We start from the raw sequence: 18,688 nt of genomic DNA, 5'->3' as shown, positions 1-18,688 counted from the left end.
AATATTGTTAACCTAACTATACCACATTGAAATTTTTGGTGAATATGACACATTTGTATAAACTGCAGAGATATTTGTCATGGTTCTAATGCTTTAGGAAAACTCAAATATATACTAAATCAAAAACTATTGCCGGTCAAATATTGGATAATTAAAATGTATTTATAGGATTTCAGTTATGGAATAAAAGTAGGATCTAAGAAATCAATACCCCTCATAGTCAAGTCATGACGCATGTCATTATCATGCATGATTGCTCAAGTATATGGATGATGCAGATTCCTTTCATTATTGAATGAACATCCAAACTCATCTACATTATACCCAAATATCCTATCATGCTATTTATTTTTTAATTAAAATATATCATGCTATTTATTTTTACTTGTAGGATTAGTACAATCATAATTGGATAAGAAACCAAAAATAGTCATAGTGCTTTGTAAGGAAAGAGGACCACCATCTGATCTGTTATCAAGAGCCCAGATAAATTCACCTGACAAGAAGCTCAATCGATAATGGCTTCCAGATAATATCAAAAAAAAGGTGGCTTCCCAAGCATACTGCTCATTAGCATCCCTTAAGAGGCAACAACATGAAGCGAATAAAGAAGCCACATAGAGAAATGGAAGGGTAAGAACATGGAGTGAAGCAACGTGGGCGGAACCGTTGCAAACTAGACGGTTCCAGCCGTTCCGAGCCGTATCGGTGGCTTATCGGTACAGTTCCGGCAACGAAAACAAGACCCGTTGTCAGAGCCAGAGAAGGAGAAGGAAATACATAGCGAGTAGAGGAGGGAAGGAGAGAGAGAGGTCGGGACGCTGGCAGAGGGCCGGCGGAGGCTGCGGTATCGCCTATCGCGGCCTGTTCTCCTATTTCAAATGAAACAAGGGAACAGCCGCAACTTAAAATATTTCTTGATTTTTAAGTGAAGTCGGCAAAGCGGCCTCCGCCGACCTCTGTCGGCCCTCCGCCGGCTCAGCCAGCCTCCCTCCCTCTCTCCCCCTTCTTTCTCTCTCTTTTCCTCTCTTCCATGGTACCATGCCCTCTGCTAGTACATGCCCGGCATGACCCGTACCGACTTGTGCCGCCGGAGAATCGGTACGGTGCCCGGTACTGATTTCTCCGACCTTGGAGTGAAGAAAGGAGATGGGCCACGTGAGTAATGAAAGTGTTAGGCTATGGGTACGAGACTCACAGGCAAGGTACGCGGTACCGACTGTACCGACGTACTGGTGGGCATCGGTACCGGTACGGTACCGAACCAAACCGAGCCGAACCGGTACTGTACTGATGGGGCTAAAAGTCAAAAAAAAAAAATTGGAGCCAGTACGGACTGATCGGTTCGGGCCGGTACCGGTTCGGTACCCGCCGGTACGGTTCAGTACCGAAATTGTAGCTGTACCGTACCGGTGGGGTCCGGTACCGGTATGTACCGGCCCGTACCAACCTGTACGGCAAACCATGCTCACAGAAAAGAAAAAAAACAAAAATGCCATAGTAACCTAAAAAAATTACTCAAAAAGTCACTCATTTTGTGTGGAGTATTTTGATTACTCCCTCGTACGGCGAAATGTGCCATTAAGTGAAGCAAAGTGATTGTTGCAAGACATCTGAGGGGCATTTTTTAGTGATTTTTCTAAGTTACCTTCCCTCTTTTAATGTAAGATATAGATATCTCAATAGTAATTTTAGGCCCAGACCTAGTGAGAACACTTGAAGAACATTGTTCAATAAATCTGTAATGCATGTTAAAAAAATCAATTTTATATTGAACTAGGATGCACTCAACTACACTTCCATTTTTTTACTTTTTTTCTTAGAAAGAGAGAGAGATGCGCGCAGTTTCATGTTACAAGCTCCCTCAAATAGAAACTACATATCTTCTGTAGTTGGTTACAGCTTCAATGTTAAAAATGGCATTATCATCCTAGACGACATTGAAGAGGAACAAGATGGTGCCAATCCTCGAACCCTTGCCAAGGTGATCTACCTAGAGAACAATGTTGTGTAGTTGATCTAAGTCATAGTTATGCTCATACCCTTATTATTGTCTATACATAACACACTGCTGTAGTGATAGATAGTGACATCTATGATCCTAAATAACATTATTGTGTAGTTGATTTGATTCATGTTTATGTGGTGTTTGCTCTTCATTAAATGTAATTAAATGTTTGTCGAATACCTCCTTAGCCATAGAGCATTCTTAAGTAACTATATGGAACTATATGATCGCTTACAATATTTATCTTTTAATTTGAGCTCTTTTATATCTTTGTTTATTTCTTCATCTGAGTATGCAGCTAGTTTATTCAATTTGTGAATTGGAATTTCTTCTAACAATTAAGTGTACATGCTTAGGACATGTCTATTAGCTATCAACATAAATCTTTATAAGTGTATCATATTTTTAGAAAGTAAATTATTTAAAAATAAAAAAATAAAAATAAAATAAAAAGTTATGAAAAAATAGTACTACATATAGGTAATTCAAAAGTATTTTTTGAAATAAAAAACATAGTTTTTTGCAGCACATTGAAATTTTATCATTTTCCAAAAAAATTAAATAATGATAATCTGGGATAATAGTAAATGCAGCATCTCTATTGTGATTCTGATTTTTCTGAATTAAAAAAAATATCTAGATTTTTAGTTAAATATTGAATTACTATAAAAATATAATTAAAATTGTTTAATTAAGCAAAATTATAGGAATTAATTTCTACACGTAATTAATTACCTAAATATCAGTTACTGTAAAAATTGTTTGGCATGTTCAATAACTTGCAAGAATAAATCCATCTAGGAAGGAGCCGGAGCGTGGCATCGGCTAGGATCATGGTGCCATGCTCTCGAGTCGGCAGCACTGGATGTGCAAGTGGTGCGACACTGAGTTTAGAGGTGACAGAATAACCAGGCTGAAGCAACATCTTGCTGTTGGTTACTCTAATGTATTGATGTGCTGGAAATGGCCCTAGAAGATCCGGCAACTGAGCCACCTTTGTATTACTCCAAAGTGTTAGAGGAGGGCTCCGCTCTAAATGATGAGGAGGCACAGATCGAGGTTGCCATCCAGACAAGCCTGGATGACCAGTGGCAGCATAACAAGGTGGTCAAGCATAAAGCTTGGTTTGGGCCCTTATAGGACGAGTCGGGTTCTGAGTTTGGGGCCGGCGGAGCAGAGTCAGAGTTTAGGAGGACCTCTTCGGTCAGGTAAGCTGTCAGTAAAGGTGGGGAAGCACAGCATCTATGTTAGGAGCCTTCAGCAGTAGGGGCTACAAAAAGTCGCTGGGGAGCCGATCATGGCATATTCCATGTCCGTGACATTGTCTCAGCATTTTGATCGAGAGATGCTCAGACGAGGTCACCACGCTAATGGATCTGGTCAGTCAAGAGAGCAAGGTTGATCCTCACAATAGAGCCAAGAAGAGAGGGGCAACATAGGAAAGAAAGCAACTTGGAAGAAATGCAACAGCAAGGCCCCATTGAAAAGTAGAGTCAGAATCAGACATCAAAGAGCCTCCACAGTCATATGGGAGTAGCAATGATGATCCATCCAATTACTAGGGAGAATGTCAAACCACCATATATAGTGCTTCAGTGCTACTATCCTACAAAGCCCGAAGCCTCTTATATCTCAGAATTTGTTGTCGGCAAATTTGGATGTGTCGCTTCACGATTGTAATAGCAAGCAGATGACTCCTCCTAGAGCAACACATCACCCACAACATGTACAAAGACCATTTAGGCGATGTACCTCATGGCAGCCCGACGAGCTTACAGAACCGCTAGGCCATGTAGATAGAAAATTGAACTAGGCCCCCCACATATGAAGACGACCCTAACATCTATGAGTGACATCACCTCCATGAGATTTTAGGTGTCAGTGCATATTTAAATTAATTTTATACTGTATTTAATTGATTTTCTTTATGAATATAATGATTTATGTACTTTAATTATATTTATCATTGAAATTATCATCATTTTATAAACAAAAAGCATGAAAAAAGAAAAAACACGTGAAAGAACATGAAAACATCTCAAAAACATCAAATCGATGTTTAAATCACTCAAAATCTTCATAAAACATCATTAAATATCAAAAACGTTTGAGAAAAATAAAAAAAACTGCCAGCCAGTTCAAAATCGGCATGCCTAGAAATACCGAGTATCGGTTCAGTAATGACCTGGTACTATATCGAACCGATGGCTGACCGACACAAGGCTTGGTATCGGTTCAGCCTATCTTGTGTGCAACTATCTCTCACTTTTAAAGGTACATTCTAAGGTGTCTAACTAAATCCATTGCTTGGAGCTCAATATGCATTCCAGTGTTAGTCCAAAGAAATATTCTCATAGATAAATATGCCTACAGCTACATGGCTCTAAGATCGTTGCACACCAAGGGAGCCATAAATAGATAATAATTGATCAAAGTCGGGTTATGCATGTCTCAAAGACAACAAATTTCAATTCTTACACTTTGAGCAATCAGTCTTTCTTATAGCCATAATATTTTTTTCTTCTTATCTGCACTTCATCTCCAGGCCATAGTAACGCTGACTCCATCAATTACATAATAAGTTATCAATGCATCACGTCCTAAGATGTCTCATTCCAAATTCTTTGTATACTAGAAAAGGCAAGATATTTCTCACACTTACCTTTACATGGATAACCATGGATTATCGTACTGCCCCATACAAAGCGTACCGTACCATACCAAGTAGGAACCAATACGAAAAATTTGGGTCAGTACAAGCCTTGTGCCACCTTGTACTACCCCGTACAAAGGCATATTGAGGTGTGTATCGACCCATACTAAGGTGTACCAATATAAAAACTGAGAAAACTAGTTTGAGCGTTGTTTCGGTATAGGGTGCATACCATACTGTACCGACAATACTATACCGAACCAATAAGGTATATACACAATATCCGGTATCGAGATTGCGGACCTTATGGCTAACAATTATTCTTAGGTTATGCAGCTTCAACATGCCATTATTGAATGAGAGATAATTTAGCAAACCCACCTTTATCATGCTATGAAATCTCAAGTTCATTTTTTTATCTATACATGATTATTAAAAATATAATACCAATTTGTTCCCCATTACCTTGCTGATATTAGCTTTTCTTGATATTTCCACATTCTAACTTCCTATGTTTTGACTACTACGGCCTTGTTTGGGGGAGTTTTCGGAGGGCTAAAAAGCATTTTCTGGCGACCTAAAAGCACTTTTAGATGAAATAAGAATGTTTGGTAAAAATTTCAGAAAGCTGCTTTTAGCTTTCTCAGAAAGTTAACAATAGCTTTTTGGAAGAATCTTCATTTTGGAGCTTTCTAAAGAAGCACTTCTAGGCTCTGTCGGAAAACTGTTTTTTTGACCAAAATACCCGTGATAAAATATAACAATTCCACAAATTATCTCTTTATATTATATTATATCATCAAAAATTAATTTAATATTATGTTATATTATAAAAAAATAATTTACACTAATAATTATAATATTTTATAACTTTATTATTATATTATACTATAAATATAATATTATATTACATTATATCATAATCATTGATATGTTATGTTAAATAATTTAATATTATATTAAATTATTATGCTATAGTATACAATATTATACTATTATATTATAATAATATTATATTACTATATTATAATAATATTATATTACATTGCAGTAATATTACACTATATCATATATTTATGTATTAATACATATTATATTTTATTATGCTCTGTTGTATAACACTATGCAATGTCCTTAATGAAAAATATAATTTAATATTATGTTATATTATAGAAAATTAATTTATGCTAACAATGATAATATTTTATACCTTTATTATAGTATTATACTATAAATATAATATTATATTACATTATATCATAATCATTGATATGCTATGTTAAATAATTTAATATTATATTAAATTATTATGCTATAATATACAATATTACATTAATATATTATAATAATATTATATTACATTACAGTAATATTATACTATATCATATATTTATGTATTGATATATATTATATTTTATTATGCTCTATGGTATAATACTATGCAATATTTTTTATGGTCATTTTGTCATACCAAAAGTACTTTTCAGTTTGTTTACCAAACACATGTTAAAGTGGCACAGTACTTTAGAAATTAGTTACCAAACAACAAACAATTTTTTATAAAAGCTCTATTTCAAAAAACTCTACTTCCAAAAGCTCTACTTTCAAAAGCTTTACTGCCAACAGCTCTGCCAAACAGGGCCTACATGAATATGCATACTACTTGGCACGTTCAGCCTTCAATAGACTCTTTGTTTGAACCATTTGACTTTGAGAGGTTCTTGTCATAAATTTATCTATATTGCAATGTAAGTCAAGATTGGTATGCAGCTTCTATTTTAAGATATACATATTGTTATTCAATACACACCACCTTTATAGTTTAAACCGTACACACGTTAGGTTGTTCTCTTATAAATAAACACTATGCACAACTATCATTCTCCAAATGATGGGACATGGACAATTGTTATAGTGATTATGAATAACTTAATTTCCAATAAAAAGTCATGGTAACAAGGTTTGCCATGCCGGGCATACTATATCATACAGATGCCAACCAGTATGCAGTTTCGTAATGTACCGACATTTGGTACACCTCGTCATCTCGTACCGACACTATATTAGGATAGTACTGGTACAGGATCTGGTCCCAAGACAACAAACTTTGCACGGTGACATATAACATTGATAGCCATTCAATAATAGCCACATGTGCCACAAATAAACTCACAATTCTATCAATTCAATGTCCGCATAATATATTTTATGAAGTGATGTATTCTATGAACAAGAATAAGAAGAAATAACATAATATATCTAAACTTGCACAGACGCAACTTAAAATTTATCATTTCAACCAAAATAACTAACAATCTTCAAAAAAAGAAAGTAACCACTATAGTTTAGTTAAACTGGTTAGAGCTCACCTTGTATAACAAGTAGAGCACATAAAATGATATAAAGCATAAGCATGAAAAATGCACCCAAAGCCTGTAACCACAAAACAATAAAAAAAGGTAAATAACTATTTTATTATCTATCAAAGCACACTACATAAATTTAATTCATAATTGACAGAATTTTACATGTAACAGGAAAAAGCATCCAAATTAACATACTCTAAGTCACAAAAAGCACATCAAAAAATTATGACAATCCTCTACATTCTTGCACAAAGTTCTCTCTCCATCCAAGATAAGGACCTAAGTGCACTTGTTGAATTGTCTATGGTAACTTAATCATAAATAATGCTGCCGCATCAAGCATACATTGATTTGTTTTTACCAAACATTAATCATCAAGTGATCACAAATAGAGAAAATAATAGGAAAATAAAAAGAATACAAACCAACTAAAGAATGATTTTGTTGGGCAATAGTTACATAAAGAGTCCAGAAGTAACCATTTATGAGAGAGAAATGCATTAGAATATGATGACAACTAGTGAGGTACAACATAGCTTCTAAGTAATACCGTGTCATGTAAAAGAATAATAAGACTCACCTGTCAGAACCTCTCGTGACATTAGATATTGTAAAAGGAACCATGGAATGTGAAACTTTTCCTTGAGATGAACTTTCTTCACAGGTGTAGTTCACAGGTACAAGTATCAGCAATCCAATTACAGAACAAACTGTAAAAAATTTAATTCTACATAGTAAACAAATAATCACCAATCAGTACATTAAAGGATACGTCGCATCCATTTTGAGCAAAGAAATGCTTCTTACTGATACAAAGAATTATCAATATGCGCCAAATGTAAGGAAAAGACATAACAACCCAAAAATATGTAGAAAGGAGAGAAAATCTTCTTTCATATAATTGTATGACTCATCCTTCAATCAATAGGTCACTTTGAATGAAAAATTTATCAAAATTAAAACAATCTCAATTAAAAAAAGAAACATCTACAAACCTTCAAAATTAGCTTAAACGCCACTAAAGTTTACCACTATTGTCAAAAATGGTTCAGTTTCTCCATCATTGAATATAAGAAGATAACTTAGAGGCCCCATTTACGACAGAAGAAACAATCAGATTGATGGTTCCATCCTTGCTGGGCATTTTACCAGGAAATTCCAGCACTAAGAACAACTAATTGGTCCAATGGGAGAACCGTGTATCTAATTCATCGTACATTCAGTTATATGTTAGATAATATTTAATTGTTTAAATATTTTGGTTGGAAAAGTTCAACCATTAAAGAATTTACTCGTACAATAAACTTTAATCCTAGATCGGAAAAATTAATATGAGCAGAGTTTTGTTTAATACTTCTCCAACCAGTGGGCTTTAGTTGGACATGTGGGCTTTTGGGATGCTCCCAGCACATGCATGCACAGGCACGCTCTATATAAGGGACTTGGTCCAAACTCTTGATACAACATAAATTAGAAAGCTCTCTCTCCCCGAGATGGAACCGTTCTTTGCTTTTTGCTCTCCATTTTTTTCACTACCTTTACTGCTATTTTCCTCCTATTTTATATACTTTGGAAGTATTAATTTCGGACAACTGAATGAATCAATCAGGTCAAGCCTTCTAGATGCTCGTTTACTCCAAAGCCAAGCTGAGGGATCAATTGTATCTTGGGAGCATTAGAACCATCTACCCGACACGAGAAGAGCAATAACACTCTTAGAGCAATGCCTAGCATGCCTCTAATCCAGATTCCCATATTTTCTAGTTTCTCACTTATAAATGTTTCTTTTTGATTTTATTCATGAAATCACACAAATTCTTAATTTTTCGATTTCATTAATATTTACCTCCAACAGTCTAAGAGCATTATTTGGTTTTATTACATTTTTTATCAAGATCCGCAATCTCGGTACTGGGTACCATATTTGTACCTTATCAGTTTGGTAAGATATGGTACGCACCCTATACCGAAATAGCTCTAACTATTTTTTAAAATTTTTCTCTGGGTACACCTCGGTATGCCTCAATACATGTCAGTATGCTTTGGTACAGGACGGTACGCCTTGGTACGAAATGTTGCGGGGCTTGTACCGATTTGAAATTGAGTTTTGTATCGGTTTTCTCCTAGTACAATATGGTATGCAATGTACTGAGCAGTACAGGGTGGTATGGCAAACCATGATTTTGATAGTATAACAGTTAATTCCTATCAGTTTTCTAATTTATAAATCTTGCTGGATTTCAAAACAGTTACTGTCTTATATTGTTCCATTTCTGATAGCACCTGTAGTTTAAAATATAAAAAAAAATATCAAGAATAAATACCTATAGTTTTCTGTAAGCAGGTAAACAATTGTTGCATTCATATTATATTACTGTCTTCTGATCCAGAATTTTATTATGCAGAATTCTGTCTCTGATAAACACATTCTATAATCTATACTGTAGAAAGTACAAATTATGATTTAGCAAACATCAACAATAGCAATTAGATTTTCTATTCATTGTTCCAGATTTTCAGCGGGTCATTGTTTGTGTAATGGTAAAATACTTGGGCTGACAAGGGCAATTGTATGCGTTCAAGTCCTAAGGCAGCCACTTTGTGTCACAAAATACCAAAAGTTAGATCTATCCCCAATTTGCAGGACCATTACTGGGAAATGTGGTTTCTTGCTCTAGATTTTCAGTAAAATAACCTGTTTTGAATAAACATTTTCTAACCTAGGTAAACACTACCTGAATTCTGATAAACAGAAATTTTGTTTTCCAGTTTTCTGTACACACTAATGAAATGGAAGCCTTGAGGAACAATGTGTCGAATAAGAATGGATTTCTCTTTCATATACTAATTGCAAGGCCGCAGGTCATAAAGCTGAACACTGTCAGTGAAAGTGACTCTTACTTTGGTGCCCAAAGATTTTGCACGGTATGGAATATCGACTTAATGCCTTTGAGAACTGTCAAGCTACCTCCACATGTTCTTAGGCTGTTAGCGCTTCGGGAATTAATTTCTGAAATCTACATTTTCAAAAGAGGATTTTAGAGTCTGTTTTGTATGAGTTAATGGCTAGTTAGCTTTTGCAGTCATTAAGAATTTTATTATCTTTTATTTTCTTTATTGCAATTCCATTTGAATGATATTTGAAACTGAAAAAACATAAAAGCTATTAACTTAAAGGTTTGAACTTCCACAACTTAATTTGAACCAAGCTTAGCCGAACTGGTACTGGGACCCATGCTGGTCGGCTACCGGTTCAGTACGGTAGCGGTTCGGTATGAGGTGAATCGGACAGTTCATCCCGGTTCAACAAACCATTTTCAAATCTTTTGAGATATTGAAAGAGAGGGGGTGGTGAACCAGTTCAAACTGGTGCGAATCGAGTGGTTCAAACTGGTTCCACTTCGAATCATCTGGTTTGAAGCAGTTCAAGCTATTTTCCAAAATAAACGCCGATGGCACTAGTTCGGTTTGGTACGGGGTGAACCTGGCAATTCAGCCTGGTTCGACAGACTATGATTTGAACCTTTATGTGCATTAATTATAAGCTATTAAAAGATAAAACAAAAATTTATTTGGCATTGATCATAAGCCACTAAGTACAATCTTAACTAAGAGAATTTAGCACAGCTATTGATGTTGAACCTGAAATTCAAACTGAGATTTTGTGATTTAATTATACATAATTATTTCATTATTCCCTTCCCTTAGACAAGACTGTTCATGACGATCAAAATTCAATCAAACCTAAAAAGTTCAATGGATCTTTCTTTAAGAGGTGCAGAGCCAAATGAGGTTTTGGCTAAGCACACTAGGTTTAGTTTCAATCATAGAGCTTCCACAAATGACCAACAACCTTCTACTTGATCAGATTCAAATTTAAATCAACTCAACTCATAACCTATTCTAGGAGAAACTCAAGTGCACCTCCACTTCAACTTCACCTGCTTCAAGCCTTAGAACTCCACAAGAAATTGACTACCATTGCCAACATACGATCCTTAATGCTTCATATGATATCCTATATTAAGGTCCGCCATCTCGGTACGGGACCCCGTACCAGTACCATACTCGCACAGTGCCAGTACGGTATGGTACAGAGTTTTTTTGGCGTACTAAGTGTCGGTATGTCAGCCATACCAGATACCGAAAACGAACTGGTACGGTACAGTATGCCCGTACCGGCCAAAATGCCCAGTTCTAGCCGTACGGCGTACCATGCGCTATATAATTTTTATCTTCTGAATTGGCCAAAGAACTTTGGGATGCTCTTGAATCAAAAATAGTTTAGACCATAGTTCGTCGAACCAACCCGTACCGGCCGGTTCGGGCCGTATCGGATTGGTCCGGCCAGCTAGCGGTACGGCAGAGCCGTGGAAACCGATACGGGCCGATTCTATTCTAGAGACGAAGAAGACAAAGAGAAGGAGGAGACATAGCCGCGGCCTCGGCCTCTGCAACATCCCCACGGGCTCCGCCGCCCCCTCCGCGACTCTCCAATGGCGGCCACAGGTCTCCTCCCTCCCTCTCTTTCCTGCGCTCTCTCTCGTTCTCTTCTTCTTCTCTAGCTCCGGCGGGGAAGAGCTGGCTGGTTTATACCGGCCAGTTTCGGTACAAATCAGAACCGTACCGGTCTGGTAGGTGACCGGTACGCCTATCGGTACCGGTACGGCGAACCTTGGTTTAGACGATGCTAGCCTTAATTGATTCGATGTCTCCAAATTCCAAAGGAATATGATGGTGGACAATACGTTGGTTAGCGACTATAAATTCCAAGAGCTCCTTAGGAAAACTGAGATATTAGGTTTTTTTCCTCTGACTGTCTTCCACCTTTAAGGCACCTGCCTTAGGCAAACCAAGAGCTCCTTAGGAAATACTATAAGGCATCCATCTTAATAGAATGTGTTCCACCTTCCTAAACCAATTATGCAAGAGCTAACCTGGAAGTATGGTGAACTCACCCCAAAAAAAGTGATAAACTCCCTTAGGATAGAGGAACAACACCGACTTAAGGTCAAGCCAAAATCTGATTATGCCCTTACGGTGAACCTGCCTGAATCCCAACCTAAATCCTCTAAAACCATCCAATTCGTTCAAATATATAGTGAAATCCTTCAAAAGATCTAACCATTCCTTCAAACCCTATCAGATCTTTAAACCTAAACAACCTAATCTTAGCAAAGATCAACCTAATCCTAATCTTGTTCTGAACCCACATCAGAAGTAGAAAGACAAGGAGCAATTCTGTTATGTATGCAGGCTGACAAACCATCTTGCTTCCATAAGAAGACTAGACCACTAAGAAGAGGTCATGGTAGATCAGGACCTCAAGTGAACATGGTTGAAAGTGGAGTACAACCCTCCTTTAATTTTTCAACTCCTTTGGTTAACCTCGCCATTGCCTCCAATGCTTAATGGCTTGATTCAAGAGAAAACTTCGATATTGGTTTTGATAGCTCCTAGTTCTCCACCTTTTAAGACTCGAGTAAAGGTGTAATATTTGGGAATGACTCCGTGGCACATATGCTTGGAATAGGATGAATGGACTTGATGATGACTTTGGGGAAAAGCCTGATCATTCATAATGGGTTGTACATGCCTAGTATTCAATGTAATCTTATTAGTGGATCCTTGTTATTCTGGAGAGGCTATAAAATTGCTCTTGAGTCTATAATTATAACTTCCAGAAATAATGACTTTGTTGGTAAGAACTCTATAAGCAAAGATGTTACTCAAACTCAATAGACTTTGAATATCAACAAAGATCCTTCTTCTGTATTCAATCTCAAATCTTTTCTTATGCGACATGGTTGACTAGGACATGTAAACCTAGATTGGACCAAGCATATGGTGAGCCTTAATCTAATTCGTAGATCAAATCCATATTCTAAATCTAAATGTGAGGTCTATGTTCAAGCCAAGTAGACTAAGAAACCCTTCAATACTTCATAAAAATGCAAGCTCCTTGCCCTCGAATATACTGATTGTGCAATGCAACTAAGGTTCCTACTAAAGGAGGAAATTGTTACTTTGTAACTTTCATACATGACTTCTCTCATTATTCGTATACCTATCTCCTAAAATCTAAGGCTGAAGTCCTAAATAGATTCAAGATCTATAAGGTTGAATTAGAAAATCAAACTGATAGGACCATCAAAAGACACTCCTAATCAAGGCAATGATTATAAATGAACATGGTATCTTACATGAGTTCACTGCACTTTATACACATTAATCATTTAGGAGTAGCCGAATAAAAGAATCGAACCTTTATAGACATGGTTAACTTAGTTTGATCATTCAGGTGCATGGTGCACCCAAGATTTTGTGGGGTGAAGCCATACTTTCAACTGCTACATCCTAACAAATAGAAGGATAGAACACCAAGGCTAGATTATCTCAAGGTGTGGTGGTGTCTAGCTAGGTTGGAATACCTAAATCTAAGAAGAGAAAGATAGGACCTAAGACAGTAGATGTCATTCTTGTAGGATATGCCATAGATAACAATGTCAAGAGGTTACTAGTCATGAACTCAGAAGTTAGTGAACAACACCATCATAGAGGCTAGAGATTTTACCTTTTTTGCATACACCTTTTCTTTTAGAAGTAAAATAGCAAACTCTATACCTACTTAACCTTCAATCCCATCTAACGCTATTAACCTTGAAACGAATGTAGTTGAAACATCTAGGAAGAAGAAAAGGCCACAACCTAATGAATTTAGAAACCCATGTAGTTGAACCCTCTCGGAAGAGGAATAGTCCTGAACTTAATGAATCTAGAAGTACTATAACTAGAAAGCCTAAAGATCTAGGAGATGATTTTTTGCCTTTCCTGCTGAAGGCAAATTTTCCTCTTATGCTGTGGTTATGTCCTTTATCGATGTACATTTCTGGAAGGAGGTCAATAGTGATCTGAATTTATCCTTCCAAACAGAACTTGGATTCTTTCATATCTTCCTCCTGAGTGTAAGGCATTAGGTTGTAGATGTGTATTTTATAGAAAGCTAAGGCCCAACGGATTAATAAAAAAAAATAGACTTGTAGCCAAAGGTATCCATCAAGAGAAAGGTATTCGCTACTTTGATACTTATTTTCTTGTGACTCAAATCACAACCCTTAGAATCTTTCTTGCAATCACTTCTATCCATAAATTGATCATCCATCAGATGGACATGAGAATTGCTTTTCTATATGGAGATCTTGAAGAAAAGATCTATATGGAACAAGCCGAAGAGTTTATCATGAAGGGACTAGAAAACAAAATGCATAAATTAATTCAATCCCTATATGGTCTTAAACAAGCTCCAAAGTAGTGGCTTAAGAAATTGAAAAAAAAAATCTTATACTTTAAATTCTCTTTCAATGATTAAAAAAGATGTGCCTATTTTAAGACCCTTGATGATGATTGTATTATCCTTTGTCTCTATAATGATGATATCTTGATCATTGGTGCATCTCTCAAAATCATAGAAGAAACTAAATTCTCTCTCTAGCAAATTTGACATGAAAGATCTAGAAGGTACTGATAGAATTCCAGAAAAGAAGCTAATCAAATCCCCTAAAGATAGCTCTCTTCCTTTCTCATTCCACAAAAACAGGGCCGGCTCGAGCCTTAGGCGACTGAGGCGGTCACATAAGGCCCCCGGCCCAAGGAAGGCCCCGCTCTGCCACTGCTGCACAGTTTTTTTTTTTTTTTGCTTACAGCTTTCACATCCGAAAGCTAGCAGGACAATGAGCTATCGCCTGGCTACGCCGCTACAGTGCGTCCCCGTCTCCCCAACGACAGACAGGCTACAAGCTATAGGTGACTAAGGTGAGGTAACAGGGTTACAGGCGGGCAACCGGCGACGGCTACGACAATTGACAAGCAACGGACATTTCCTCCTCCCTTCTCTGCTGGTGTTTTTTTTTTTTGCTAAACCTTCTCGGCAGACTCGGCTTCTTCAATTCTCCTCTCCCCCCAGTGCATCTTAAGTTCTTCGGCCCTTCCCTAGTTCCCTTCTTGGCTCGACCGTCAATGGCTTGAGGCTTCTCAAATCTTCAGTTCTTGGGCCACCCTTACTCCGAAGTCCGGATCTTCTCTCTAGTTCTTCTCACCGTCCTCGGCTCCTCGGACCTCTGGCCTCCGGCCTCCTCGGCTCTGCTCTAAAGTCCACTGTCCTCCAGCTCCAAGAAGGCAAGAACCCGGCGAGTGGCGACCCGCCGGCCGGATCTCCTTTCCAGCTCTTGGGCCGCCCCGCTCCGGAGTCCGGATCTTCTCTCCAGCTCTCCTCGCCGTCCTCGGCTCCTCTGACCTCGAGGCTCTGGCCTCCTCGGGTCCGCTCTAAAGTCCACCACCTCCGTTAACAGCCCAGGCAGTGGTGAGAATCTAGATGTATGTACGGCTAGAGTTATATATTTGTTTTAACTTTTAATCTAGGTCCAAAGATTACTTGGTTACATATCTCAAGCTACCGGAAGTGACTCTCTATTTTTCTTTTTTTTTGAGGAGAAGGAAATCAAAGGTGACTTGAAAAAGCAAATGTTTTTTTTAAAAAAAAGAGAGAGATATAAGAGCGAATTCAACATCCTTGGGTCACACACTGTTCTATCAATTTGAAGTTTAGTGATGAAGTAAATGATTTTTAACAAAGTTGATCACGGATTCTTATGATTCAGTTTAGTGTGAACTGAGAATTTCGCAGTTCAGTAGTTCGATTTGGTTCAACTAGGAAAGAAAGGTTTCATTAAAGGCCCATTAGAAATCATAAGGTTGAGTCAAACATCGACTTTGGGAGAAGTTGATAGATTTTAGATGCTTTTTAGCTAGGCATGAATCAATTAAGAAATTGTTCTGAGGATTTTTAAGATTCAAAGTTAAATATGGTATGTGCCACCCACAGAAGCAAGCAACTATCTGTAAGTCTAGTTTGCTCCCAATTTTTTGAGAAAAAGAAAAAAGAAAGTTCGACACTTTAAATTCTTATTTCGACATATTCAACATCTACATTCTACCTTGCTTATATGCATATTTTGTTCATCAATTTCATATGCTAGATGAATTATTTTTAAATAAAATTTTAAAATATTTTGTACTTATTAAAATTTTTTCATCATTTAAATAAAAAAAGGCCTCCCCTAGTGAGTTCGCCTTAGGCCCCCATATGTATTGGGCCACCCCTGCACTAAAACATGCTCAAGAAATTTGAATATTATGATCTAAAATTTGTATCCACTCCTTCTAAACCCAGTGTGCATCTAAAGAAAAATCTTGGTGAATTAATATCAGATACTCCTACATTGTAGGGTCACTTCTTTACGTAGAAAATAGAACTAGACCTAATACTACTTATGATCTAGAAAGATTAACTAGAAATACTAGCAATCCTGATCAATCTCTTAAGACAATGGCACTCTTAAGGCACTACCTACAATGCCTCCGATCACATACCATGCCTCATATCATGAGAAGAACAATAACACACTTAGACGGAGTCTAGCACGCCTCTAATCTAGGTTTTATTTTCTAATTTCTTCCTTATAAATTGCTTCTATCTGATTTTATTTGGGATTGTTTATATTGGTTTTTGAGTTTGGTTGGGCCTCCCATGATGGGCTAGCCTGACCAAGATAATCTGATATTCAAATGGAAGAGAAAATAGTTGGGAGGAGAAAAGGAACTACCAGGTAGTTTCTCCTTCCCTCTCCCTCTTTTTTATCTGTGTTTTCTTAACATATTTTCATGTCCAAAATCTCCCCTTGGCAATTTTAAGAGTTTTCAAAGAGAGAAACATCTAAGAAAAACTCTCTTTCATCCTTTTCTTACACCAAAAGCACTTGAACTATGAATTTTTGTGTTCTTTCTATTGTGATTGAATATTTGACCTTGAGCGCATTTCAGTAGTAAAAAAACCCATGGTTCAACCCTTAAGTTCCTAGGAGTTTTTTTTTTTTTTTTGCACTTTTTTGAGGTCACTCATAAAAAATCAAAATTTTATTAAGTATTCTTTATTCTTTTATTAGTTTGGTCAACTTTATAAACAAGTTTTTCCTTTTGTTGGAGTTTTAATTTTAAAAAAAAATAATTTTAAAAAAATAAATATACCAGCTTTATCCCCTAAATTTTAGATGTTTAAAAATTTTAAAACTCTTATCCTTTTCTTCACGCTTCTTTCAGAAGAGGTGACTGAAAAGAACATTGGTTCTAGTTTCCGTAGATATGCAATGTTTTTGACCGGATAGAGTCTATAAATAGACTCTGGGTCCAGTGTTTTAGATAACTCATTCCACATTACTACTTCTCTATTTTCTGAGACTAAACAGAGAATTCTTCTATCCTTTTTCTTTTTCTCTTCTTCCAATCCTCTTTAAAGTTTTTCTTTTCATCTGGGCAACTGAAGGAGCTAGTAGGGTCAAGCCTCCCACCGACCGTGCTCGTTAAAGGAGGATTGGGCTGAGCCAGGTTGTTGTATCTTGTGGATGAGATCGTTGCAAACCCGCACGTAGGTGGCGAATCACATTCTTAGGGCAGTGTATATCACACGCTTCGATTTAGGCAAGCTCTTTTCAATCTTCTGATTTTATTCTGGTAGATTACTCTTTATAATACTTCTATAAAATAAAGATATAACAATTTCTGGGCAAAATACTTTTCCAACACCTTTGCATATTCAAAATGCCACTTTAACTCATTGCATCATTCCCTTCAGCTATCCTGATGTTACTAATTCGTGCAATTATTCTCATGCATGCCAACTCCCCGAATACCCCAATCTGCACAACCCCCTACCCTGTTCTCATTCCCTCGAAAAACTTTTGGCCCCTTTTTTGGTTTCTTGCAATCACAAGTTTCTAAACAAAACAGAAAACAAAAACCAATTTTTGTACTGGAAAAGAGAGTAGTCTCTTTTGATTTACCCGAACTTGAAAAGGCGGAGGACGACGAGCGCGTCGAGGCCGTTGTGGCGGAGGACGTCGTCCTCAGAGAGACGGAAGGCGCGGGAGATCCAGGAGATGGAGGGGCGGAGTCGGCGGAGGGAGAAGCGGCGTTCGAGGGGCAGGTCGTCGCCGGCGGCGATGCGGCGGGGAAAGTAGACAGGGGCGTTGCAGGGTTGCTTCTTAAGGACAGAGAACAAGGACAGCACCACCAGTGCCAGCCCGATGTTTATCCCTGCCGACGCCGCCAAACTCCCTGCGTTCATCTCGAGATCAAAAAATCGCGCGCGAGAGAGAGACAGGGAGACAGAGAGGGCTTTGAGTGGTTTTTGGAGAAGAAACCAGGGGGGAGAAAGGGAGTGCAGTTGAAGTGACGTTCTGGTGTTCCTCCGGGGGTTTGATTTGTTCAGGCGACATATTTGATAGGATAATAGCAGCCGTTGGATGGATGGGTTCAAGTTGGTAGTTTTGGGTTTATGGGAAGGAGTGAGCTAGACTAGATGGATATGGAGGGGGTGTTGGATGGAAGCAACGGACGATTTGGACACGTCGATGGGTCCTATACGACGTGGCCGTTGCATGCCATGGGATGAGACGGGGTTTGGTACTATTTTGACACGTGTTTGACTGATCACGTCCTTGAACTGGGGACGTATTTTGGTTTGATCAATTTTTGGTTTTAATAAAGTTTGATCAATTACGGATAAACATACGTTTTGGTTAGACCGGTTATCGATGCTTAAGTTCG

At 37.5% G+C, this 18,688-nt stretch overlaps 1 protein-coding gene across 3 annotated transcripts in view; it reads right to left on the bottom strand.

The window, feature by feature from the left end:
- LOC103696094 (Early-responsive to dehydration stress protein (ERD4)) overlaps window positions 1–18,410 on the bottom strand; it is a 70,500-nt gene extending 52,090 nt beyond the window's left edge. For 2 of the 3 annotated variants that reach the window (XR_015968000.2, XM_088702870.2), the window contains exons 1-3: window positions 17,923–18,315; window positions 7,608–7,754; window positions 7,031–7,094 (exon numbers count right to left, since the gene is read on the bottom strand). Coding sequence is in view for 2 of the 3 variants with exons in the window: in XM_088702870.2 (XP_088558996.2) it covers window positions 7,031–7,094; window positions 7,608–7,754; window positions 17,923–18,206 (495 nt within the window). In the remaining variant the exon portion in view is untranslated. Of the gene's footprint in view, window positions 1–7,030; window positions 7,095–7,607; window positions 7,755–17,922 lie in introns of all 3 variants that reach the window. The other variant, XM_088702872.2, reaches the window with a different exon arrangement.
- Window positions 18,411–18,688: the final 278 nt, after the last annotated feature.

This window comes from Phoenix dactylifera, chromosome 8 (assembly GCF_051530095.1).
Source record: "Phoenix dactylifera cultivar Ajwa chromosome 8, Ajwa_hap1_PhDact_Kaust_v1.1, whole genome shotgun sequence".
NCBI classification, from domain to species: Eukaryota; Viridiplantae; Streptophyta; class Magnoliopsida; order Arecales; family Arecaceae; genus Phoenix; species Phoenix dactylifera.
This window is presented reverse-complemented; position numbering and strand designations above follow the sequence as displayed.